General features: G+C 42.9%; 1 protein-coding gene across 2 annotated transcripts in view; it reads left to right on the top strand.

Annotated features, from left to right (window-relative positions):
- Positions 1–11,757, top strand: part of wnk1b (WNK lysine deficient protein kinase 1b) — a 72,924-nt gene extending 61,167 nt beyond the window's left edge. The window contains exons 23-38 of one of the 2 annotated variants that reach the window (XM_079183651.1): positions 134–453; positions 536–606; positions 883–939; positions 1,542–1,625; positions 1,744–1,777; positions 1,856–1,938; positions 2,098–2,379; positions 2,495–2,766; positions 3,157–3,232; positions 3,326–3,455; positions 4,292–4,489; positions 4,899–4,991; positions 7,388–7,429; positions 8,970–9,145; positions 9,443–9,499; positions 9,697–11,757. In XM_079183651.1, the coding sequence (XP_079039777.1) occupies positions 134–453; positions 536–606; positions 883–939; positions 1,542–1,625; positions 1,744–1,777; positions 1,856–1,938; positions 2,098–2,379; positions 2,495–2,766; positions 3,157–3,232; positions 3,326–3,455; positions 4,292–4,489; positions 4,899–4,991; positions 7,388–7,429; positions 8,970–9,145; positions 9,443–9,499; positions 9,697–10,137 (2,416 nt within the window). In that variant the 3' untranslated portion in view covers positions 10,138–11,757. The remainder of the gene's footprint in view (positions 1–133; positions 454–535; positions 607–882; positions 940–1,541; positions 1,626–1,743; positions 1,778–1,855; positions 1,939–2,097; positions 2,380–2,494; positions 2,767–3,156; positions 3,233–3,325; positions 3,456–4,291; positions 4,490–4,898; positions 4,992–7,387; positions 7,430–8,969; positions 9,146–9,442; positions 9,500–9,696) is intronic. The other variant, XM_079183652.1, reaches the window with a different exon arrangement.
- Positions 11,758–22,114: the final 10,357 nt, after the last annotated feature.

The following is a 22,114-nucleotide window of genomic DNA, read 5'->3' on the forward strand; positions in this document are numbered from 1 at the left end:
TCATAACTTTTCCAGTTCTAGACTGTATTAGGCAAAGTTCTTGTAGTTCATTAATCAGGATTTAGCAAGTTTTTCGGGGCTTATTTCATCCATTGAGCAGATTTGCAAAAACATTCCTTGATATTTTTCTCAGGTGTGAGGCATTCGCTGAGTCACAAGGCAAACCGGACGACATCCAAGCACTGGAGAAGAAGCTGCGCTCTCTCTTCATGGATCTCGGTGGAGGGGCGCCAGCCGCCCAGGGAGACATCCTAGCTGCTGACCCTGCCTCTGGAGCCCATGTGGCAGGTACCTCGTCTCCATTGGGCCCCTGCTCTACCTCCAGCACATCTGTCACCACACCTGGCTCCAGTCAGCCAGCCAATCCTCCTCAGCCCCCCTGCAGCCTGTCACTTGGGTCACCTCTTCCCATACAGGGCCCTGGAACACCTATCTCCACCCCTGCACCGATTGGTATGTAGATTAATATGTTTGTGTGTGTCGGGTCAGTTAACATCTGTTTTAATAATGCTGCTTCCTGACTTTATGGTTTCAGTTTCTACAGCCCTGCCTGCTTCATCCTTTGTCCAGACCACTCCATCCAAACCCACTTTATCCAGGGCACCGGTAAGTGAGCCAGCCTTTGATGGCAATACTAGTTATTTCGACATAGTTAAAGCACTAGTCGTTGTGTTAGTTACTTAATAAGAAGCCGCAGATTATTTAATCTTTAGAAATTATAGGTGTTGGAAGATGTTTCTACTTTCCTTACAATTCATCTGGCATGCAAATTTCTTTTAACATTCTCCACAACGAACACTAGTCTTAAACCTCCTCTTCAAACCTTTTCTCTCTCATTTCTCCCACTCTGTCTTTTCATCGACTCCCTTTCTCTGGGATTAGGCCAGTTCTCCTCCTTCAGAACTCCTGCCATCCTTCCCTGGACCTTGTCTAATACAGGTGTTTGTTTATTTTTTGCTCATTTTTAGAGTTCTATTTCCAATGCAATGCAACACTGTATGCAACTGAGCCTATACTGCTGTGCATTAATAGTGCTTCTGCTTGTGAAACCTGAGACCTCAGACGTTATGTTTCATCTCCATCATAAATCTTACTTTTACATCCTAAACAACTAAGAACACATCACAATAAACTCTACAGTGCGATCAATAAATACATTAATGGCAGATGATAAAAGAAATAGGATAGGAGAAAGGCTGGTTAAGAGACACAAATGAAACGGGACTGAGAGAGACAAAGGGGACGGGCTGAGGACCGGGTACGGACACTGAACTCTAGTTTCCAGACTGTTTTGTTGTGACTGTGAATGCTGCCATCAAAGAATAGTCCCTCCATGTAACCACTGAATAGTGAGATGTGACTTGTAATAGTGAATTATGTGAATTATGGTTCAGCTCTAGTAACCATACATGTGTGCTTTTGGCTGATCTGTGCTTGTAATCAACTTCAGTGGCTGATCCTGGGTGTGTTTGCTTAAGTGTGTGTGTGTGTGTGTGTGTGTGTGTGTGTCTAAGTCTAATCGTGTATCTGTCTTTTTCCAGTCCCAGCAGCCTCTGGAGGACCTGGATGCTCAGTTGAGGAGAGCACTGAGCCCAGAGACCGTTCCTGTCAGCACACACACACAGGTAAACACACACACGCGCGCACACACACACACAGACACACACACGTTTGGATATTACTCATACTTGCATTGTATTTCAATGACACTGCTCAGTACTAACCCAGTCTCTTCTCTTACAGTCTCACAGTGGCGTAACTTCAGCGGGACAACCAAGTATGTATCTACATCTATTAATCTATGTGTCGGTCTCTATAGCTGATCAGTCTAATATTTTTAACATCTGCCTTTAAGTTCCCTTCTCTCTGGAGGAAGCAACTGGGTTGTCTTCTGGTCCTCCTCATCCTTCAGTTGGAATCAAACTGGGAAGATTTCAGGTAGGATTACTCTACACTACAGAAACATTCATGAATATCTACATAATGAATGTTGTTAGAGGTCAACTATAAACCTTTGATTTCAGGTTGCCTGAATTTGTGGATTTTAAGTTGTATCTGTTGCATTGTCCCCTTTCCCTGACTCCTATCACCGATTAGGTCTCGTTGGCTACCGAAGCTCCTCCTGTCCAACGACCAGCATGCACTGAATCTTCCTCCACCCCCTCTTCCTCCTCTTCCTCGTCGTCCTCCTCCAGTCTCTCCAGCCCGGAGAATACACTGCACAAGGGTTCCTCGTCTCCTCTGCGAGGGGGAGGACGACAAGGAGGAGATGTTGTGGACGGACTCCCCCAGCGGACTCTGGGAGGGTCACACCACCCCTCCCCCCTCACCTCCCCCTGCCCCTCTCCTAAGCCCACCACAACCATCGGACGCTTCCAGGTATTTCCTGTTTCCTGTTTTTGATCTTGTAGTGTAATGGGTGAGGGGGTTCCTTTGCTTGTCCCGCTGTCCGTTCATTCATTATCTCATTGAATATTTTATGCTTTTATTTCAGGTTACCACCAACCCAGAGGCCCTTGTTGGTAGATTCTCAGTCAGTCGTACCCAGGAGCAGAGCCTCGAGTCCAGGCAGACGCCTCCACCCGCTGCCCAGGCTGCTAATGGACCCAGTAATTATGGGCAGTTTTTGAGTCCAGACTCTCCTCATAAAGCCTCGCTGCCCAGTCTGAACAACAACTCCTTTAATAACTCCTACATCAGCAGTGACAACGACTCCGAATTTGAGGATGAAGACTTTAAACTGGAAGTCAGCCACCTCAGAGAAAAGTAAGTCATCCCATCCTCTCTTCCCAAACATCTCTTGGGTTATTCTGGCAACCCTCTCCTCTTTCACCGTCCATCGCCTCTTTTTCTAGGTTGAACTGCTTTGAAATGAACTAGATTTTGCTTTCTTCTGTCTTCTATTAATGTGCCCCTCGAAAATAGAAGGCTGAGCTCCTTCTCTTTTCTCCTCTTCCTCTTTCCTCACCCTCAAGAATGAGGTTAACCACCCGCGTTCCTTCATCACTTCTTTCTCGGGCTCCTTCCTCTTTTCTTGAAAAGGAATGTTCTTCCTTGAACACTTGGCCCTCTCTCCTCACTTCCTCACTCTCATTGTCTTTCTTTTGCTTGTCAAATTCCTCATATATATTTTTCATTCCCTTTTTCTACCACCAGGCACAAGCATGAGATTCAGGCCCTGCACTCCCGCCAGAAGGAGGAAATAGACAGTCTCTTTACCAAGCTGGGAAAGGTAACTCACACTGGCTGCATCTGTCCGAACACTACAAACTGTATCTCCTACAGTATATAGCAAGTCACCACCCTTTCTTGGTACTCTGTGTAGGTCCCTCCAGCTGCAGTGCTCCCTCCAGTTTTAGGCTTGACTGGCAGGAGGAGACGTCCTTCCAAAAGCAAATCCTCCAAATCATCCAGAACCAGCTCCATGCACAGCAGCAAGAGTCCGTTACAGCCAGGTAGGCTCTTGTTCAAACATTTATATTGAAGAGTTGGTTCACCCAAAGCATGATCTGTTGCTTATTTCTAGTGGTTACTAGCCAAAGAGTTTGTGTATGTCGCTCACGGCACCAGATATAACAGCAGCATGTATTTTCAGAAGGAGAACTGAAAATAGTTGACATTGACACATTTGTCCAAGACTTTCGTTTATGACAAAACCAACGACATCATCCTCGGCCGTCCTTTGTGTTTAGTGCTGACTAGCAAATGTTAGCATGCTAAACGAATATGCTAAGCATTACCTGATCAACATCGGCATGTTAACATTGGAATAGTGAGTATGGCACGTCGACGTGAGCATTTAGCTCAAGCAATGCTTTACCCCTCTTTTCCACTCATTTCACTAAAACCTGGACAAATATCATTATAGCTAGATACCAACAGACGAAAGTGAGACAATGTGTAATTTTTTGTCATTTAGTTAAACTGACATATTTAGTCCTACACTTCAGCCAGGATGGTCAAAAACGTTTACCCTAATGTTACACTGTCTCTGTGTTTATGCATGCATGTGCACATTGTGTGTGTGTGTGTGTGTGTGTGTGTGTGTGTGTGTGTGTGTGTGTGTGTGTGTTGATGTGCTTGGTTACATGCTGGTGCAGGCTCAGAGCTTGAACATTTCTGACTGCTTTCCCCGTCTGTCTCTCTCGGTGTGCTTGTGTGTGTCTATGTAAATGTCTACGGTGTCGGGTGTCTTATTTGTCCATTATCTTTTGTGTTTGTGTGTCTCTGGTCGCTCCGGTGTGTCGCTACTGCCCTGTCCTCTCCTGCCCATGCCTTGTGCTATCTCCAGGCAGCACTTTATCCGCCCAGAGCGTCCCCACCATGTACCCCGGCCAGCTGGCTCTGTTAACCCCCGGAGGATTAGCCGATTCGTGCAGCAGTACTCTGCTCCAGCCACTCAAACCCTCTTCCTCCAGCAACAACCTGTGTTCGGCCTACACCAGCGAGGCGGCGCTCTCTGTGCCCAGCCTGTGTGCTCCCACCCCAGGTAGGCACGCAGTCTGCAGCAGGCCTCACGAGCTTCCCCACAACATTAGACATACTTTGCATAAATGCACGCTGTTGGTTTGTCTTCACTCGCTCACAAATCACATCTTTCTCCATCTGTTTCTCGCTCTGTGTAAAGCAGTGTGATGGCTAACTGACTGTTACATTCTTCCTTTTTGTATTCCTTCACCTGTGTCTCTCTCCTTCCTTCTCTTCTATACCTTTTGTTGTCTTACGTATGTCCCGTCTGTCTCTATGTCCCTGTTTTTCTTTGTCTTTTTGTTGCTCTCCTCATTTTCTCTCCCTTTTTCTCTTCTTCACCTCTACCTCTACCTTTCTCTTTGTCTCCCCTCTCTTCTTTGCACTCTCCTCTCCTGGTTCTTCATCTCTTCCCTCCTCCCTCTCTTCAGGCTGTGTAAAGTTCAGCTGGGGTTCGGAGAGTTTGGCCTTCAAGCCTGGCGGCAGGAGGACGCGCTTTCTGAGTACGCCCTGCTTGGCTCTTTGTGTGTAACGCTTTATTTCTTTGCTCTTCTCTTTTTACCCGTTGTCCTTACTTACTTTTGTTCTTATTTTTGGACTCCTATATCTGTCAAGTCACAGTCGTCCTGTCTTCCCGTGGGTTTCCTTCTTTGGTGGAGGAAGACCCTCTGCTTGTGATATCACCAGTGTCCTGCAGAAAACTGGTGTCTCCAATCAATTCAGCTTTTCAGGCATTAATAGAAAATATTAATTCACCCAGGGGAAGCATGCAGGCTAATACTTTTAAACCTGAGAGCTCTGCACACTGTAGCTCCTTTCAGTACAATTTATTGGCACAGCCACAAGAAAATAAGATACAGAGGAAAAAGGGAAAATTAGAGATAAGAGCTTGCTGCAGGATACAGAAAGTTAGCCTAATGACAAACATACATCCCAAAACTTCCCATAGTCATCTTCACTTACTTTTTAAAATACTTTTCATTCCACTCTCTCTCAGTATTCTTTCTTTCTCCCTTTCTGTCTTTCCTTTGACGTGGTCGTCCTTGACAAACAGGTCATTTCCTAACTTGTGCACTTTTAGCTGCAGAGAATAACAGCATTGCCAAAAACAAAATAATAGCATCATAATTGATAGAAAGGACTCAGCAAAGCATTACCCGTCTAAAAGTAATACGTTAAAAGGCAGTCAACAAATTGCACTGCCATTTTCATTGAAGCCTGTTTGTTTCTAGAGGCCGTGTGCAATTTACCAGCCAAAACACAATAAAGCAACTGTGAGGTTCTATGACATGGAACTTACATTAGTGACTGTGAAGTCGTTGTAATCCTTACGATATCAGTCCTGGTTGATTTGGCGACAAACAGAAGTGCTGCTGGTAACATCAAGTGCAGTTAAATGCACACTATTTGAGTAATTACCGTGTAATAAAGAGAGAGGAGCAACTGGTGTATCTGTTTACAGTTCAACCAGATCAACCAAATCCCATTTTGATTATTTCTTTTTTTAAAGTCGGTCATGAATGTGTCCAATGTAACCATACAAGATTGCATGAAGCAACTTAGCTCCCTGGGAAATAAAGAAATGCAGCTAAAATGCACATTTTTTTCAAATTGCTTCATTGTGCAGCATGTTTACATTTCAGCCAATGAGATAATTCTCCACGGCAACTAGCTTGATAACGAGCGTTTCATACGTTTCATCTCTAGTCCGAAGTTAGAAATCGATGACACGGTTTTTGTTTGTGCGTCAGTCTGAATTTCAAATCCTGACTGCTTCCCTTTCTAACTTTTCCTTCTGTGAAAACAAGCAGACTAACGAGGAAAGACAAGTGGAGACCTGATGACTTGAGATTTGTGCCAAACAGTTTTTAATAGATTTATTTCTTTTGATCAAACTTGGTTAATTCTGTGCATCAGTCTGTGCATAAGTCTCTTTATTTCGTGATTATCACTTTTCTTTTGTCCTACGTAATATAATCAGAATATGTAGTCTTGGGTAAAGTTTATGTGCATCATGAAGACATGTTTATGAATGCTTCTGAACCCTCTGCAGCTCAAACCCTTTCTCTCTCTTCCTTGCTCCTTTCCCTCACTCCCTTTCCTCCCCTCTCTCTCCCTCACCTGTTCCCTGTCACTGCACAGCCAGGAAGGGAGAGAGACAGACCTGGGTCTTACTGTTCTTGTTCACAAAGAGGAAGAAAACATTACATTGATTTTGATCATTCATGTAAATGATCCGGACAATAAGGCATTTTGTTTCACCTCATTCTTTTTTAAGTGGCTGACCAAATCAGAGACGTGTGCAGCGACTCGGAGGTCTGGAAACAGGGTGCTTTGATAAATATGAATCTTAATTTGGACCCAGTTCTGGAACGGCCCTTTGAGCTGTAGAGAGGACTCAGAATCACATGAGAACCGGGCGTTGGTTGCCCAAAAAACGTCTTCAAGCCACAGTACACATTCAAGACTTTGAGGCAAAAACTCAGTTTTGATTTACTGTTAAACACAAGTATTATATCCAAGAGCTTTGGTTACGAAATATAAATATTCCAGTATTAACTGCTCTGTTTTTGCTGCAGTAAGTGGGCTTAAAGTTGTTGTCTGCACTTCCTCAGAAGGTTGTCTTCATATCTTGTCATTGTCTAAAGACAAACATCTGTGGTCAACCTTTCTCACAGTGCAGAGTACAGAACATTCGCCATTTCATACATCTAAAAACTGCATGCGAATGCCTCACAGGGCACTGTGTTACAGGTACTGGGCTCAGTGTAAAGATGTTATTGGGCAACTCAACCCCAACGTGCTGTTTATTGACAAGTTCAAATAATCCTACTTGGATGCATTGTGTTTGGTTGTCGGGTGTTGTGGTTTAACTCTGACTCTCTCCCAATCCTCCAATCGTTGTCTTCCGGCCGCACAGGGAAGATGGTGAAAAAAGTCTGCCCCTGCAACCAGCTCTGTAGTAATTATCTCTCTTTTTGGTCTTTCCTCCCTCCATCGATGCCCTCCTCCATCCTTGCACTTGCTCTCCCACGCTTCCTCCTGCTCTCTAATGTCCTTTAGATCCCCACTTTGATCCTCTGCCAGATTTGAGATCAGTTCGATTCAGTTATTTCAGCTACTGAAATGTTGTACTGTCAATGTAGACATTTTGACACCCAGTTTGAAGACTGAAATGACTGAATTGACCAGCCATCACAGATTCAAGCTGACAGTGCATGCACCTGCAAGCTCACACACACTAGCACATCTGAACAGCTGTTCGCTACTCTGCCCGCTCCCTTTTGCTCTCCTCCCTCGTCATAACTCGTGGTCTTGACTACATTGCCCAGAATTCCATTCTGCTGCAGTCATTCATGACTCAGCGTCTCCTCATTCTTATTTTCCTCCATTTTATTTAGCATGACATGCCAGTTTTCTGTCAGACCAACTGTATAGTTTGTTTTTTCTGGGTAATTTCTGCACATTATCTCTGTGGTCGTGTAATATCTGATTCAAACAGATCTGTGTAACGTAATTATAAAGCTATAGTAAAGGAATGATGATAAAGAAACTACATGCAGGGGGGAAATTATGATGTGATATTCATTATTCATGAGTAAAATCACAATAGTTCTCTTTCACTGACCTGAATGATTTCTTAAAACTTAAAAAACAATGCATATTATAACAGCTTTGTGTGCAGTTTTGGGGATCCAGATTTGATTGAAATCCTTTATTTCTGAGATAATTATGTGACATTATTATGTGAGCAGCAGAGTGAGTAGCAAAGAGCTGGTGTTTTATAATCTCCGTTTATACTGATTTAGTTTCCTATTGGGTTGTTAGAGAGGATAAGTTCAGTCTTGAACTATGAACATGCTGTGATTATTGGGCTGGTATAATATAATAGTTTATAAAAAAAGTGAACTTAACTTGAACAGAGGCTACATGCTGCGATAGAACACCCTGGCCAGTTTGTGGTGTTTGCCTTCCTGTTCTGCAGTGAATTTGCTCTGATCGGTTTGATGCTTAGGGTTGACATAAAAGCACACTACCAGAGCTTGAGTGCCATCTTATGGTCAAACAACAGACACGAGATCAGTGATACGCGGGGAAACTGTGATCAACAGCAGGCCGGCCTCAGCATTGATTCTTTCATGTCAGCTTTAAAGGTTGCCCAGTGTATCACTAACCCGAAGCAATGGGACTCTTGAGAGAACGCCATGTTTAATATTCTGAAACGGGCTTAGTTTTGGTCACATAAAAGTGTCCATGGTGTGTTTTTAATATGCTGCTCTAGTATCATTATGTCTACCATTACAACTAAACAATATAACGAACATGTCGACATGCTGACCTACCCTAAAAACTCTGTCCCGACCATGCAACGCCCTTTTCATGGTCAAGACAGGAAGTGCATTCTCATTCATTCAGATAACATCAATTGTCATCTTCTAGTTTGAACAATATCTCACATCCTTCTGCTCTTCTCCTCCTCTCTCTCCACCTCCCTCCAACAGGGACTAATAGCACCAATGCAGTGAGCGGTTCAGGCGCTTTGGGTCACAACAGCCAGGGGGGTTCTCAGTGTCTGCCCCCCAACATGTCAGCCCCCCACCAGAGGAAAGGAACCTTCACCGATGACCTCCATAAACTGGTGGACAACTGGGCCAGAGATGCCATGAACCTCTCACAGGTTTACTGCTGTTTTTATGGTTCAATTTATTTGACACACAAAATGTTTCTTCAGCAATGACTCACAAATTCTAGTGACTAGTTCAAAGCTTAAGGACAAAGACGGCAAATGGTTAGTCTTCCCAGCTCTGGGAGCATCCAGTAGTGGATAAAGTTGCCCCAATGTACATTGTTCCAGGCTGCTTTTTAAGAAATGTGAAATATGAAAAATGAGGGCTTTAAACTCTCCCACAGTCTATGTGTGTGTGTTTGATAAAGTAATGTGAAGATGAGTAAACTGAACTAACTTTTTTTTCAGGGGAAGAGGAGTGCCAAACAGCTGCAGCAGGCCCCAGTACAGGGACATAGCTACGAGGTTAGTTTAAGATTTCACCCTATGACATCATGGCCGGATTAACCTGCTAGAGGGGCCCAAAGGCAAAAATGACCCCTCTTGTCACCTCTGATTTCTAATCGGATATCTACCAAATGAGAATAGGATTTTAGGATCATTGAAGAATATACATGTGCGTGAACGAACAAGTCTAATATGTAAAATATCCATCTCTCCAGGTCATCCAGTCAGCCAGTCTGGGCAGGAAGTACTCTGCTCCCAGCCAGCTGTGTCCCAGCAGCATTGGAGGTTCGGCCCACCTCCCTACAAACTCCACCACTGCTACCTCTCTGGCCACCCGCAAGGGCTCCCTGTGCCACCCCCCTGCCTCCTCCGCCCCACCTCAATCCCAACCTCCCCAGTTCCCCCACTACACCCCCACTGCCGCCTACAGCGCTCAATGGTCCGGTCCGGCTCACGGCCTGTCAAACCCACACCAGGCCCCGGCACAGCCTGGGCCTCTACTGGTCAGCACCTCCCAGCCGCTGGGCCCCTACCCCACCACGGTTGGTGGACAGGGCCAGATTCCCGGGCAGGGGCCCCTCCAGGCTTTCCACCTGACCAACTCTCTCCACAAGTCAGTCAGCAACCCAGGAGGATCCAACATGAGGACCACGTAAGACTGGGGGAGAGGGCTGGTTTGAATCACGGCCCGACCGGACCGGACTGGAGTGGAACAGAGTGTTACGGGCTTGATCGGCTGGGGGAGGATGGAAGAACTGGAGGAGCGTGGAGAGCGAGGAGTTTGAAGTGACCGAAGCTGACCCGTTCCAAGAATAGAAAAGAAAAGAAAAAAAAAAAGGAAATGAAGAGGAGCAAAGAAATCAGGAGTGCGTTGAGGCCAACTCGCCAAAGTTTGTGTGATGCATCTCACCTCTGCATCCATCCATGTTTGTGTGTGAGAAGCTGTCACAGACACAAATGCAGTCACACCGTTTGTGCTCTGTTTGACTGTGGGGTTTGTGGCAGAAAGCCAAATGCTCAAGGATAACGGAAAAGACTCATGAGTGCAATGTTAAAAGGCCAAAGAGATTTTGACAGGGTGCCGGATTGGCGTTAATTACTGTTGGTGTGTGAGGTGTTGTGTGTGTGTGTGTGTGTGCGCACTCATGGCTCGGTCACACTTGTTCCATTTCCTGCTGAGTATTAAGATAATCTCAAGCACTTAAAGACAACAGTAACATGCAAAAATGCAGTTTTTCCAAATTTAATGCAGAAAAGACATAACTGGTGGATGCAGAGGGCAGCATGGCTGGCCATCGCGTTAAATGTTCAGTGTCGACATCAAACGACGCACGGGAGGCTGCATCACTCTGCAATGGAGCACTGGCCGGGTTTCATCCAGCAGTTTGCATCCCTTAAATGTATGCTTTAAAGGAAGGATGCACATAGCAGCAGGTAAAAGCTTTAATAAGATAAGAGCCTCATTGAGAGATGTTCAGGGTGTTTAGGAAAATGTTTTTTCTTCAGTATTCAGAATTTGGAAATGTTTTCTCAATTCAAAGCACAAAAGAAAATCCAGAACAAATCAAACACACATTGAGAAATCAAACGCGTCAAACTGAGCCTGGTTCAGAGTCCGGCGCTCGGTGGCGTTTTGACTCGTCGGCTTGAGGAAAAATCGCGACAGCTGCTCCTCTTGTTACCTTCTGTGTCTTGTTCCTCCCTTGTTCTGACAAGCCGTTCAAACAGACGGAGAGAGATGGAGGAAAAAAAAACAAACAGTGGAGGAAGAAGGAGAGCAGCGAGAGAATGTTTGCATTAAATAACAGTCAAACACCTCATCCGTTTCCCAGTCCACTGCTTGCTTTAGCAGCACACTGGCTGTGTGTGCGCGCCACGGCTGAAGTACTGAATGGAACCAATCAAACGCCTCTTCACCGTCACGACTCCACCTCTCCCTCCATCCCTCTCTCCGCCTCTCTGTTGCCATTTGAAGCAATAACAGCAGAAACCTTTTAGAGACAAAAAAAGAAGAAGAAAAAAAAAAGCCCAAACATGAGAGAACTCAGCGTGAAAAAGTGGCCTTGTTAACAGAATAATATCAGAGTCCCTGTACAGTTTGTGTCTCTGTTTATTTTTTAGAATGTCAGCCATGATGATTCCATTTCGTTGTTTTATTTTGGTTTTTGTTTCGTTGGGTTTGTTCTGCTTGCTGCCCCCGGCTAGCAATCTTGACACACACACACACACACACACACACACACACACACACACACACACACACACACACACACACACATATTACACGACGTTCACATAAATACACACCCCTGCATACACAACCAGACTTGTGTAAATACACACACACATTGTTGGAGGCGTAGCAGCCGTTTAACAGACACATCCACAGACTAATGCCTCAGTTCTTTGTGTCATCATTAGGGTGGTTTCAACCTCTGTGTTGAAATGATTGCAATGTACATTGTTGTTAATGATAATTATTCTATTTAAAAAGAAACAAAAACGTGTTCTGTTGATGGACCTGTTATACGCGCACATCGGTGTACGATGTGGAAACACTGTGATTATTGTTGTTTATTATTAGCAAATGTTGTTGGACAACATAAGTTTTAGGGTGAAATATCACAAATAAAAAAAATTTAAAAAAGCTTACAGAGAAACGGTTCGGGGTCCTTTCACTTTCAATTCACTGCTTTCAGCGAGTGGATTCTCAGAGACGAGTGAAAATTGAGCCTCTGTTCAGTAATCGTCTGAAACAAACGCCTTATCAACGAATCAACCGCAGTTTCAGTTCCTTTTTTTATTACTGATTGAATTGAAAGTCGAAACTGACCTCCAAGCCTGATTATAAGTGAACGGCAGGATAGTTGATATTTAGATAACAAAGTAATGCTAGCTATTATTTTTTTCTTAATACAGTACTTCTATATCAGACACTTTAAATCGGCCTCCTCTTCCCTTTCCTCCCTGTTTTTGTTAGATGAATGTGAATGTATAAACCAATGGTGTCCATTTTTGTGTACTTGAAGAAAAAAAAAAAAAGTCTGTCTTTTTATCTTTGCTCTCTTTCGCTTCCCCTGACCCCCCCTAGAGCCTCCGGGGAACACTGGAGGAACTTACTAGTGCCTTGCATCCTTCCTGTTGCTTCTTTCTTTTGGGGTTGAGGACTTGGGTTAAAGTAAGCACACTTGACAGCACGTGTGGAGAGTTCTTTTTTCTGGGGGTGTCACTTTGAAGACAGTGGTGATGATTGGACCTGGTGTGAGTGGAGCAGCAATGCAGTAGATTGGTGCAGATGCAGTATTAATGGCTGCTGTTAGCTGCTACTGTGTGTGTGTGTGTGTGTGCGTGTGTGTGTGTGTGTGTGCGTGTGTGTGTGTGTGTGTGTGTGTGTGTGTGTGTGTGTGCGCGCTTCAGCTGGTTTGTGGTTAATTCTCTTCGATTTCAGTTTAATTGAGTGTTTTTCTCCCCAAAACGCAAGAATTGTTCCCCAATTTAGCTCTTTGAATTGATAGAGAGATGAATTGACCCAAACTCAAAATAAACCAATGAGATTGTCCACTTAAGATTGACAAAAGGCCACAGTGTTGAAGTCCGTGTTGTTTCTGTGCAGTGAGGCCTGTGTCCGAGGCCCGTTGCACCACCAACATGATGACAGATGGAGGAACCATGAGAGGTCATCGGTGACTTTTTATTTTCAGGGTTTTAAATGTAGATATTGAGGGGAGAAGTGTGCAGGAATGTCTTGTTTTAAGGAGGGAGTTGTTGAAGATTGTATTTGAAGCTTGGACCACTCTGTATGTTAGAGGCACAGGTGCAGCAGAAAGTCAGCAGAAGACACATTGATACAGTGAACTAAAGTTGATGCAGCTCTAGTGTAGATTTAGTTTTTACCCAACCAATCATCTTAATTCTTTTTTTTTTTTACCTACATAATGAAAGAATTGGTGAAAGACTCATTTTCAGCGTTGTGTGTTGAAGCACCCAGTCTACGATAGCTGGACAGACATGTGGTCGGTCTGTTGATGTGGGCTTAACGGGAATGTCGGCGCTGCTCTGTCCTCACAGTCCAGTTGGCTTGTGAAATGGTGTGAGCAGCTACCATCGGATTCAAAGGTTGCTGAATCCTGATTGGTGCAACCCAACTGAGCCGAGAAGAGAACACAGAAACAAAGAAATACAGAAACCTCTCCAGTAAAATAACCAAAACTGTCCAAACTCTGGCATGAACTCGTGTTTTCATGTAGGAACTCATCACTCATAGTTAGAAGCTAATTGCTCCTCTAGTGTAAACCTTTGTTATCCAATTGGGAAAGACGTTGGCTATCTAATCGTTCAATAATCAAAAAGACATTTACAAAGCCAGCAGAACTTTACTGTCTTTTCAACAGATCTGGTTGGGAATGCCTCCTCATCTGAGAATTGCTGCTATCGAGCAGAAAAAGTCTGCAAAAGGTATGAATATTGTCTCGTTCACGGCTGTTCTCACCGTAGGTTTCTGAAGCGGCACCGTTGGGGTTATAACCGGTTTTACTCACCGAAATGTCGAAACCAAACATTAAAGCATTTAGACATATTTGCGCATCACAGCTGTAGAGGTGGTGGTGGTGGTGGTGGTGAGAGTGACTGAGAGCACGGCGGTGGTTGTGATGGTTGTGCTGGTAGTGATGACGGTTGAAACGATGGAAGTGATGATGGCGGTTTTAGATTCAAGGCCTTTGACACCCTGTCCTCTTTTCTCTTTTCATTTGTCCGTGCAGGTGAAAACATATCTGGTACAAACTTTGACGTTCACTTAAAACATTTAGTTCTTGTTCTGGATTCACTTAAACACATGAAAAGGTTACTTTGTACAAACAAAACACGCATTGCTTCTGCTCATTTATTGGGGATATTTTCAGTTTCTCATGAATAATAATGCAACATTTTTACTACTAGGCAAGTTTGGTTGAAGCTGTGAATACTCATTGAGCCACTTTGCTTTAGTTCTGGTTATCAGGATCTGTCAAAAGAAGTCAAACCTTTTAACGACGCCGCCAACTCAGTGCCATGTCGCTTTTTTTTTTTGTTGCCAGTGGAGTGAAAACATCAGAGGTAAAGAATTTAGAAAAAGTAAATTCAGTGTATTTTTGACTGCTTTTACTCACTGGAGCTCTTTTAGTTGCCAGGTACCAGCCTGGATTTCCACTTTGCAATTGCTCGAGCCTCAAATGATTTCCACAGTAGAAGTTTGATCATCTTTTGCTGTGTCTCTACTACACGATTACTATGAAAGGAATGCCTACTGTGCAGTGGCTACAATGCAATATTATTTAAAGTTACAGTACGCCGTCAAGCTCTGAGGTTACAGTTTGGTTTGACAGTTACGTCCCCTGCTGGAGGACTCTTTCTTTTTCTTTTTTTTTTAAAGCTCTAGATTTAAACATCAGTGGGTGCAATTATTGTGAAGTTTCCTTTGTGGAGTTGTGGTGTAAGGACTCTTACTGTGAAAGGCTTGAGAGTTATCCAGTGTGGGCACACTTATTGTGAAGTTTCCTGAAGTTAAAGTGGGGAAGGTAGGATTCCTTTTTCTGGCGACACACATGCAGTGTAGCAATACTTGTTTCAAACTTGCTCGCATTAGACTCAGTTTGTGTTTTCACAGTTTTTGTGTGTTTAGCACTTGCTAACCTTTATGCTTTTTTTACTGTAGAAGTGCCCACGTGTAAAAAAAACCAACAACAACAGCCTTTCAGTGCACCAACAGATCCAGACACACAAACACATACACAGATGGATTCAGTGCATCTCTTTGCTGTTTCATGTAAGCTTGCTCCTGTGGAATAATGTCGAGTCTCAAGCACAGCAACGGTTTCTCTGACTGTTACTGAAAACAATTTTCTCAACATGTTCAATATGTTTCTGGTTTCTCTGATGCTCTCCTGGGTTTTTTTTTTGTGTGCTTTTTTTCTCTCACTTATTCTCACTTATCAGCAGTTTTAATGTCTGTAGCGGCACCACTCTTAATTCAGTGGTTTCATTTTTCTGTATCGTGTTTTGACATTTGACAAACTGGTTGGGATTTAAAAGAAACAATGTGTGAATGAATGAAAGAAAAAAACAACAAAATACATGTTAGGAGTCATCGGCAGCCTTTAACGGTATGTTTTGCACTAAGTATAGAGTGTTCAAGCTTCATATTAAAAAAAAAACGTTGCGCTACAATACAATGAAATTTGTTACTTTATTTGTAAAAACTTAATAAATAAAAGTTGTTTTAAATGAATTGGAGTGGCTGGACTATAAATCATTCATTTCTATTTATTTCTATTATCAATTCAAAGTGCTTTACATCAGTCAACGTTGGACACAGAGACAAACAGCTGTGTTTTATCTCTTTGTTGCAGTTACTTATCCCTTCCACTTGGCTGCAGCGCGTATCTTTGGTAACTGTATAACCTGGTTATACTGTTCCTGTTCTCCAGACCTCATTAAACGGCCTCTTGCCTCGGGGCTAATTAGGACAGTTGTGAGGTGTGAATCTGTGCTTATGATCCGTCACCATGGAGACAATTGGAAATAACGTCAGTCCAGAGAAAAAGAGGCCCGAGGAAGGAAGGAAGGGAGGAAGGAAAAGGAGACTTACCGGTACATTAAAACAATACATTTCCATCATGCAGCTTTCCTGCTGGGATGCGAACACTACACTGCAAAAACACTGCACACTTTGGGATTGGCATCTTAATCTGCACCGAGCCGTGTCAAACTTGGGGGAAGGTATTTTGGTCAAGTTATTTGAATGCTCCTAAACATAAATGTATATGTTTAAAAACATATTTTTACTTCCTACTGAGGAATTTACTCGTCCTGGCGATACCAAAAATAACTGAAAGATATTTAGGACTTTCATAGCATGTAATAAAGTTTTAAAGCTTTAATTCTATTTTTGTTGCAGTGTAGGGCTTTGTTTTCAGGCTACTGTGAACCGCGGCCAGGTGCAGCGTTTACAGGTGAACTCACACAAGATCCAGAGGTCAGATTACTCCAGCTTTGTTGACAGTTGTTACTGTTCTGGTCATGTTTTTTATTTAATGACTATGCTATCTGAAACAATAATAATTATGCTCATAAAATGCTTCTCTGTTCTTTTAGATTCCTTGAAGATTAATGTGGATGGAGAGACACAAGTTCTCACACACACACACACACACACACACTGTTCACACCATAAACTACAATGTCTCACATTACCCTTTCAACACAGACCTCCCACATATATCTGTCGTCTTTAAGCTTGTGTAAAATAAACGTATCTCGATAAGACTCGAGTGAGAAAGAATGATCACGCACCACATGCTGGTACATTTTTGTTTTTACTACAGCTGATGACAGTATGATGCTTTTCTGATTCATGTATATTCCTCTGTTTTTTTTTTGGCTTCCCAGTCGTGCAGGAAACCACCAACATTTAGGTTCCTGTTTGGTCGACTTTTTGGAGTTACCCTTCAATGTTGCCTGAGGACAAGAATGACCCTGATACACAAGAAAGTGAGTAATTAAGAAACAGTCACTGAGCATTGATGCCGAGGTCTGCTGTCCATAAAGGTCTACTTCTTTATTGATCAGCTCAAATATGACTTGAGGTGATGTAAGACGACTCTTTTTTTTTCTTTCTAAAGTAGAGCCCATCTGATAAACTGTCTGGGACGATATCTCATCTGATTTTATCTCATCTTTAGAAATTTAAAAAATATGTTGAGGTGATGAAGAAACTGTTATTACATAGTTTGTCCACCAGAGAGCACTGACGAGTCGGTTCTTCAGCTGTAAAATCAATTGACTCTTCACATTTATTATCATCATTATTAATATCGTATCCAATATTGGCTTTGAGCTGTATAAAGGACTCCAAAGTCCTGAAGTAGATTTGAGTTGGAATTAGTTGCATCTGGTCACAGTACAAGAGCCAATGTGGCATGTGTGGGAGAAATGCACAGACTGCAGACAGAACAGCCCGTTCCATTCTTCAGTTTATGTAAATGTTACAAGCTGTAGACACCATTTCGCTGTATGAATCTATACATGAATAGAAGACTACATATCCTGACATAACCCTAACCCCATTCAGAATCTTTATCTCAAATTCATGTTTTGCGTGTGTTGCCATGTCTAATATTTTAGCATTGGGAAGTAATTATCATAAATGCATAAAAGCATGGCTGAGAGGATTGGTATCCTCTTCTTGACACACTGTAGAGATGTTTGGTCCAACCTTAAAACTGCAGCCAACACTCTCAAGTCGAATCTGGAAATCTGGCAGCCCAGTCAGTGGTCTACTGAACAAATATTTAACAGTAAGAATCACACTGGAACGGTTTATTCAAGAAATGATCAGTCTGTCCAATTACTGTTGAGACATTTTAATTAAAACCACAAATATCAACTCATGGTGGCGCTAGAGGAAGAAAGTCAGGGGATCCCTGAGGTCAATAGCACACATCCTCTGGGGAGCATGAATGTCTGCGCAACATCTCATTGCAATCCGTCCAATAGTCGTGAAGATACTTCAGTCTGGACCAAAGTGGTTAACGACGGACCAACATTACCGTTCATAGAGCCGCACCGCTAGTGTGGCTAATAAAAATAACACTAAAGCACAAAATTGTTGTGAACTAAAAAAAAAAACATTCACTTGTTTATGACTCTCAAGCATTTAGAGAATGATGACCTTTTATAACCTGACCTATCTGCACCGCAGGTGAACCACAGCGACCACAGATAGCACGTGAGACTGCGTTACACCATTACGTTTTTACACACGGTGCAAACGAGTCCGATTGTTTGGGAAACTCTGCTGGGTTGTTTTACGGAACGAAACAGGAAGTGGTCAACGTTCCTCCAGCTTTAACCAGAGTAAAAGGTTTTCAGACTTCACACAATGTCAAAGGGAGCAAATAAAACACACAGTGGATTAAATGACTTCCTCTTCAGCAGAGCAAACAGGAAGACAAACACGTACTGAGAAATCCAAGCTATGGGATAAGAAACGGCATTTTCTTTGAGCCAGTGTTTACGGGGAAATGTAGTCTTTAAATCAACATGTGACAATTCATTTGACAATGATGTATCACTGTTTAACAATACCACACAGACATATTGTAATAGTCTGCCATGAGAACTTTGAAACATCTCCATTGTCAGCCAAACAGAAATAGCAGGAGACCAACAGTGATATTATCACAACATGGTAACATTCACTACATGGGTATCGTGTGTCTAAACTGGTTGTTATTGCGGTTGAAAGGCCATCCACAGATTTCTCTCATATAAACATGGATAGATACCTATTACATAACCTCTAGCTGACTGAGAGTTTCCATATGGACCTCATGAAGGGGGGTGTCCGTCAATGTTCAGTAACTGTTACTTTCAGTGACCCTGAAAGGATGATCACCAGTTAGACGTTGAAATGATTATTCCATTAAGAGCGCAGACTGTAGTTTTAGGTTCCCCAAAAAGAGCAAATTAATATACACTTGATTAAAACAACCTAATGGTCACTGTCTAGTGATATAACTGACTGCTTTTGAAAGGATTTGGAAGGAAGCCTGTGGAGAGGGAACAAGACAGCACTTCAGTTTGGTACCGACAGCTTTGTCATTTGGACTCTGATTGTTGCTCCAAAAGTGCGTTTGGTTTGAACATCATGTCCAGTCTTCACCTCTGGGTGGCTTTATTATGGCTCGCCCAAAGGCCAAGGACGCTGCTCCCTCGATGGCGAGCAGGTCGGAAGTTACTAGCACCTCGATCCATGCTCACAATTAATCCATAATAATCCACATAATAAGGAAACAAAAGTAGAAGCAATTAAAACTAGAGGCGGGTCTTCTTACGTCCTCTTCACCTCTGGGTGGCTTTATTATGGCTCGCCCAAAGGCCGAGGACGCTGCTCCCTCGATGGCGAGCAGGTCGGAAGTTACTAGCACCTCGAGCCATGCTCACAATTAATCCGTAATAATCCACATAATAAGGAAACAAATACTAAAAAGTAGAAGCAATTAAAACTAGAGGCGGGTCTTCTCACGTCCTCTTCACCTCTGGGTGGCTTTATTATGGCTCGCCCAAAGGCCGCGGACGCTGCTCCTTCGATGGCGAGCAGGTCGGAAGTTACTAGCACCTCGAGCCATGCTCACAATTAATCCCTAATAATCCACATAATAAGGAAACAAAAATACTCAATAATATGAGTGACACTAAACTAACAGAGGTCGCTCTTCTTCTCAAATTAAATTCAGACAGTTAAAACGGAAGAGTTTTCCGTTTTGGCTCAGTTGTCCACAGGTTAACAATATGTGACTTTTCTTTGCAGCTCTCAGCTCACCTGACGTGTCACTCAATGCAATGAATCCGTCTTGACCGCAAACTCAGCGCTAGTGTTCGTACAACAAGACAAAAGCGTGTGTCTGTGTGGTCTCATCGAGGGGCTGATCTGTTCCGACAGAACTCTCTGACTCTATGACATCATCGTGTTCTATTCCATTGACGGGTCACATTCTGTCAATGGAATAGAACACGATGATGTCATAGAGTCATGTACAGTATAATGTGAAGAGTCATTACTGTCATATGTGAATCCTGTCAGTCCTTTAGCAGAGAATGACGGATGTTTGGATGGCCGACGAGTTGTTTGAGGATTCTTTCTTTTTTTTTTAAACAGTTCCTAATTTACATATCTTTTTGTGTTGAGACATACTAATGCAGAAAACATTAAAAAAACACAATAAAAACTGATCAATACTATAAAATGCATGTCAATTGGGAAAGATTTTTGAAATGAAAAAGTAAATCCCTCCAAACAAACACTCCTGTCTGTCTGGTGTTGCTCTCATCTCATCTGTTATGTCTCCGTCCTCCTTCTGGCTCCAGATCCACTCCTCCCTCTCACCAAACACATCACACACAGTTCACTTCCATATCTTCCCTGTGTGTGTGTGTGTGTGTGCTAAACAGTGGTCATCCTTGTATTTGTGAACTAATGAACAACAAAACAGAAGAAAGAAAAGAGGATATAAAAGAACCTGTTTTTGTCTACTTACTCGTGTGTTTACTCGGTAATACGTTGTGTAGCTTTCCCGCTGACTTCAGCTGCAATTGAATGAAGCATCTGACCTTCAACTGCAGCTGTGGACCAGGATGCTACTGGAGCGGAACCCTTGTGATCTGGGTGTAAATACAGGTTAGTACTGACTTTGCTCAGTACTCAAAATAGTTGGTGTTAACTGGTGTGAGATCACTGACACAACACATATCCCCCCCCCCATGTGTGTTTCAATGCAAAAAAATAAAAAATAGTAATGAGCTGGATGTTTGCCGTTGGACAATTGACAGGAAAGTCCCACCCCTCCTCTATGTGGTAGCAGTGATGTAGCAACCTTGCCGTGTTTAGTGTACTCGTGTAAGCAGAGGCTGCAGGTTTGCGATGTGGGCTCCTGAGTCATTACAGGTTCCTGCCGCTCCTTCTTTTTGGTCTGAGAGCAGCTTTTCTCCCCTCGTCTGTTTACACAGCCCAGATTAACGCGGGCACTCATTTTAAGCGAGCGTGTGTGCATTTGTCCATGTATTTCAGTACGTTTTTTGGTAAAAGCGTGTGTCCACTGGAGTGCTTTTCCAGTCCACAAGTAGTCTTGACTGCATGTGTTTGTTTGTGTCCCCCATAATGTGACTTTGTGTGTGTGTGTTAAAATAGACTGGAGGTGATGGAGTGTAGCTGAACATAAACAAACACTGTGTATCTCTATACAGATCATCCGTCTTGCAGCCGAAAGGTCACCGCTAACAGACACTTTGCGCTGCACCTCTGCTACCTGCACCTCTCCAGTCTGTTACTTTATTGTCTTATATACTGATTACATACTAGTTGTTGTGATCTAGTTCAAGCATGTTGGGTAGGTCAGTGGCTTTCTAGACTCTTGGAACATCCCACATGTTCAGTAGACCAAAACAACAAGCGTGTACTATCCCGATTAGGACACAGAGCTCCACTTGCAAAACACCAAACGGAGACAAATGTTTTTACAACAATTCAATCCATTTGCTATGACAACGGTAACCAGGAAGGGGAAGCTCTCGATCATCTGAAAGTAAAGTTTTTAAAACAGTGTAATATCATTATATAATCAAAATCACTGACGAAACCTTTGTCTTAACTGCATCTATCTCAAATGATGATGCTCCCTCTTGCAGTGTGCTTTGTGGTTTCCTTTTTAAAATCAACTTCAAAGTCTGCTGTAAAAGTGCAAATGACAGCTGTAAACCTTATACTGCGGAACTAAATGGGCATTAGAATTCAAATGAACTGCTTTTTCACTTTCAGGGTTAACCTTTAACCTTGTGCTGTTGCCATTTAAGTGTAGCGAGGGATGGACTGTATCAAAGGAGAACAGAGCAGTTAGGCAAATGAAAGGCTTAATATTAAATTATCTCAACTAATGATTGGTTCAGCTATCATTAAATAAATTACGGAATAGTGTGGATGTTCAAAATAATGTTGTGTTTGGTTACAGAGGGAATGCAGGTTCATCCTGTATTTCCTGATATTAAGATACACGCTTGCATACACATTATCCAAACACACACACACACACACACAGTCGT

This window comes from Pholis gunnellus (genome assembly GCF_910591455.1).
Source record: "Pholis gunnellus genome assembly, chromosome: 22".
Taxonomy (NCBI): domain Eukaryota; kingdom Metazoa; phylum Chordata; class Actinopteri; order Perciformes; family Pholidae; genus Pholis; species Pholis gunnellus.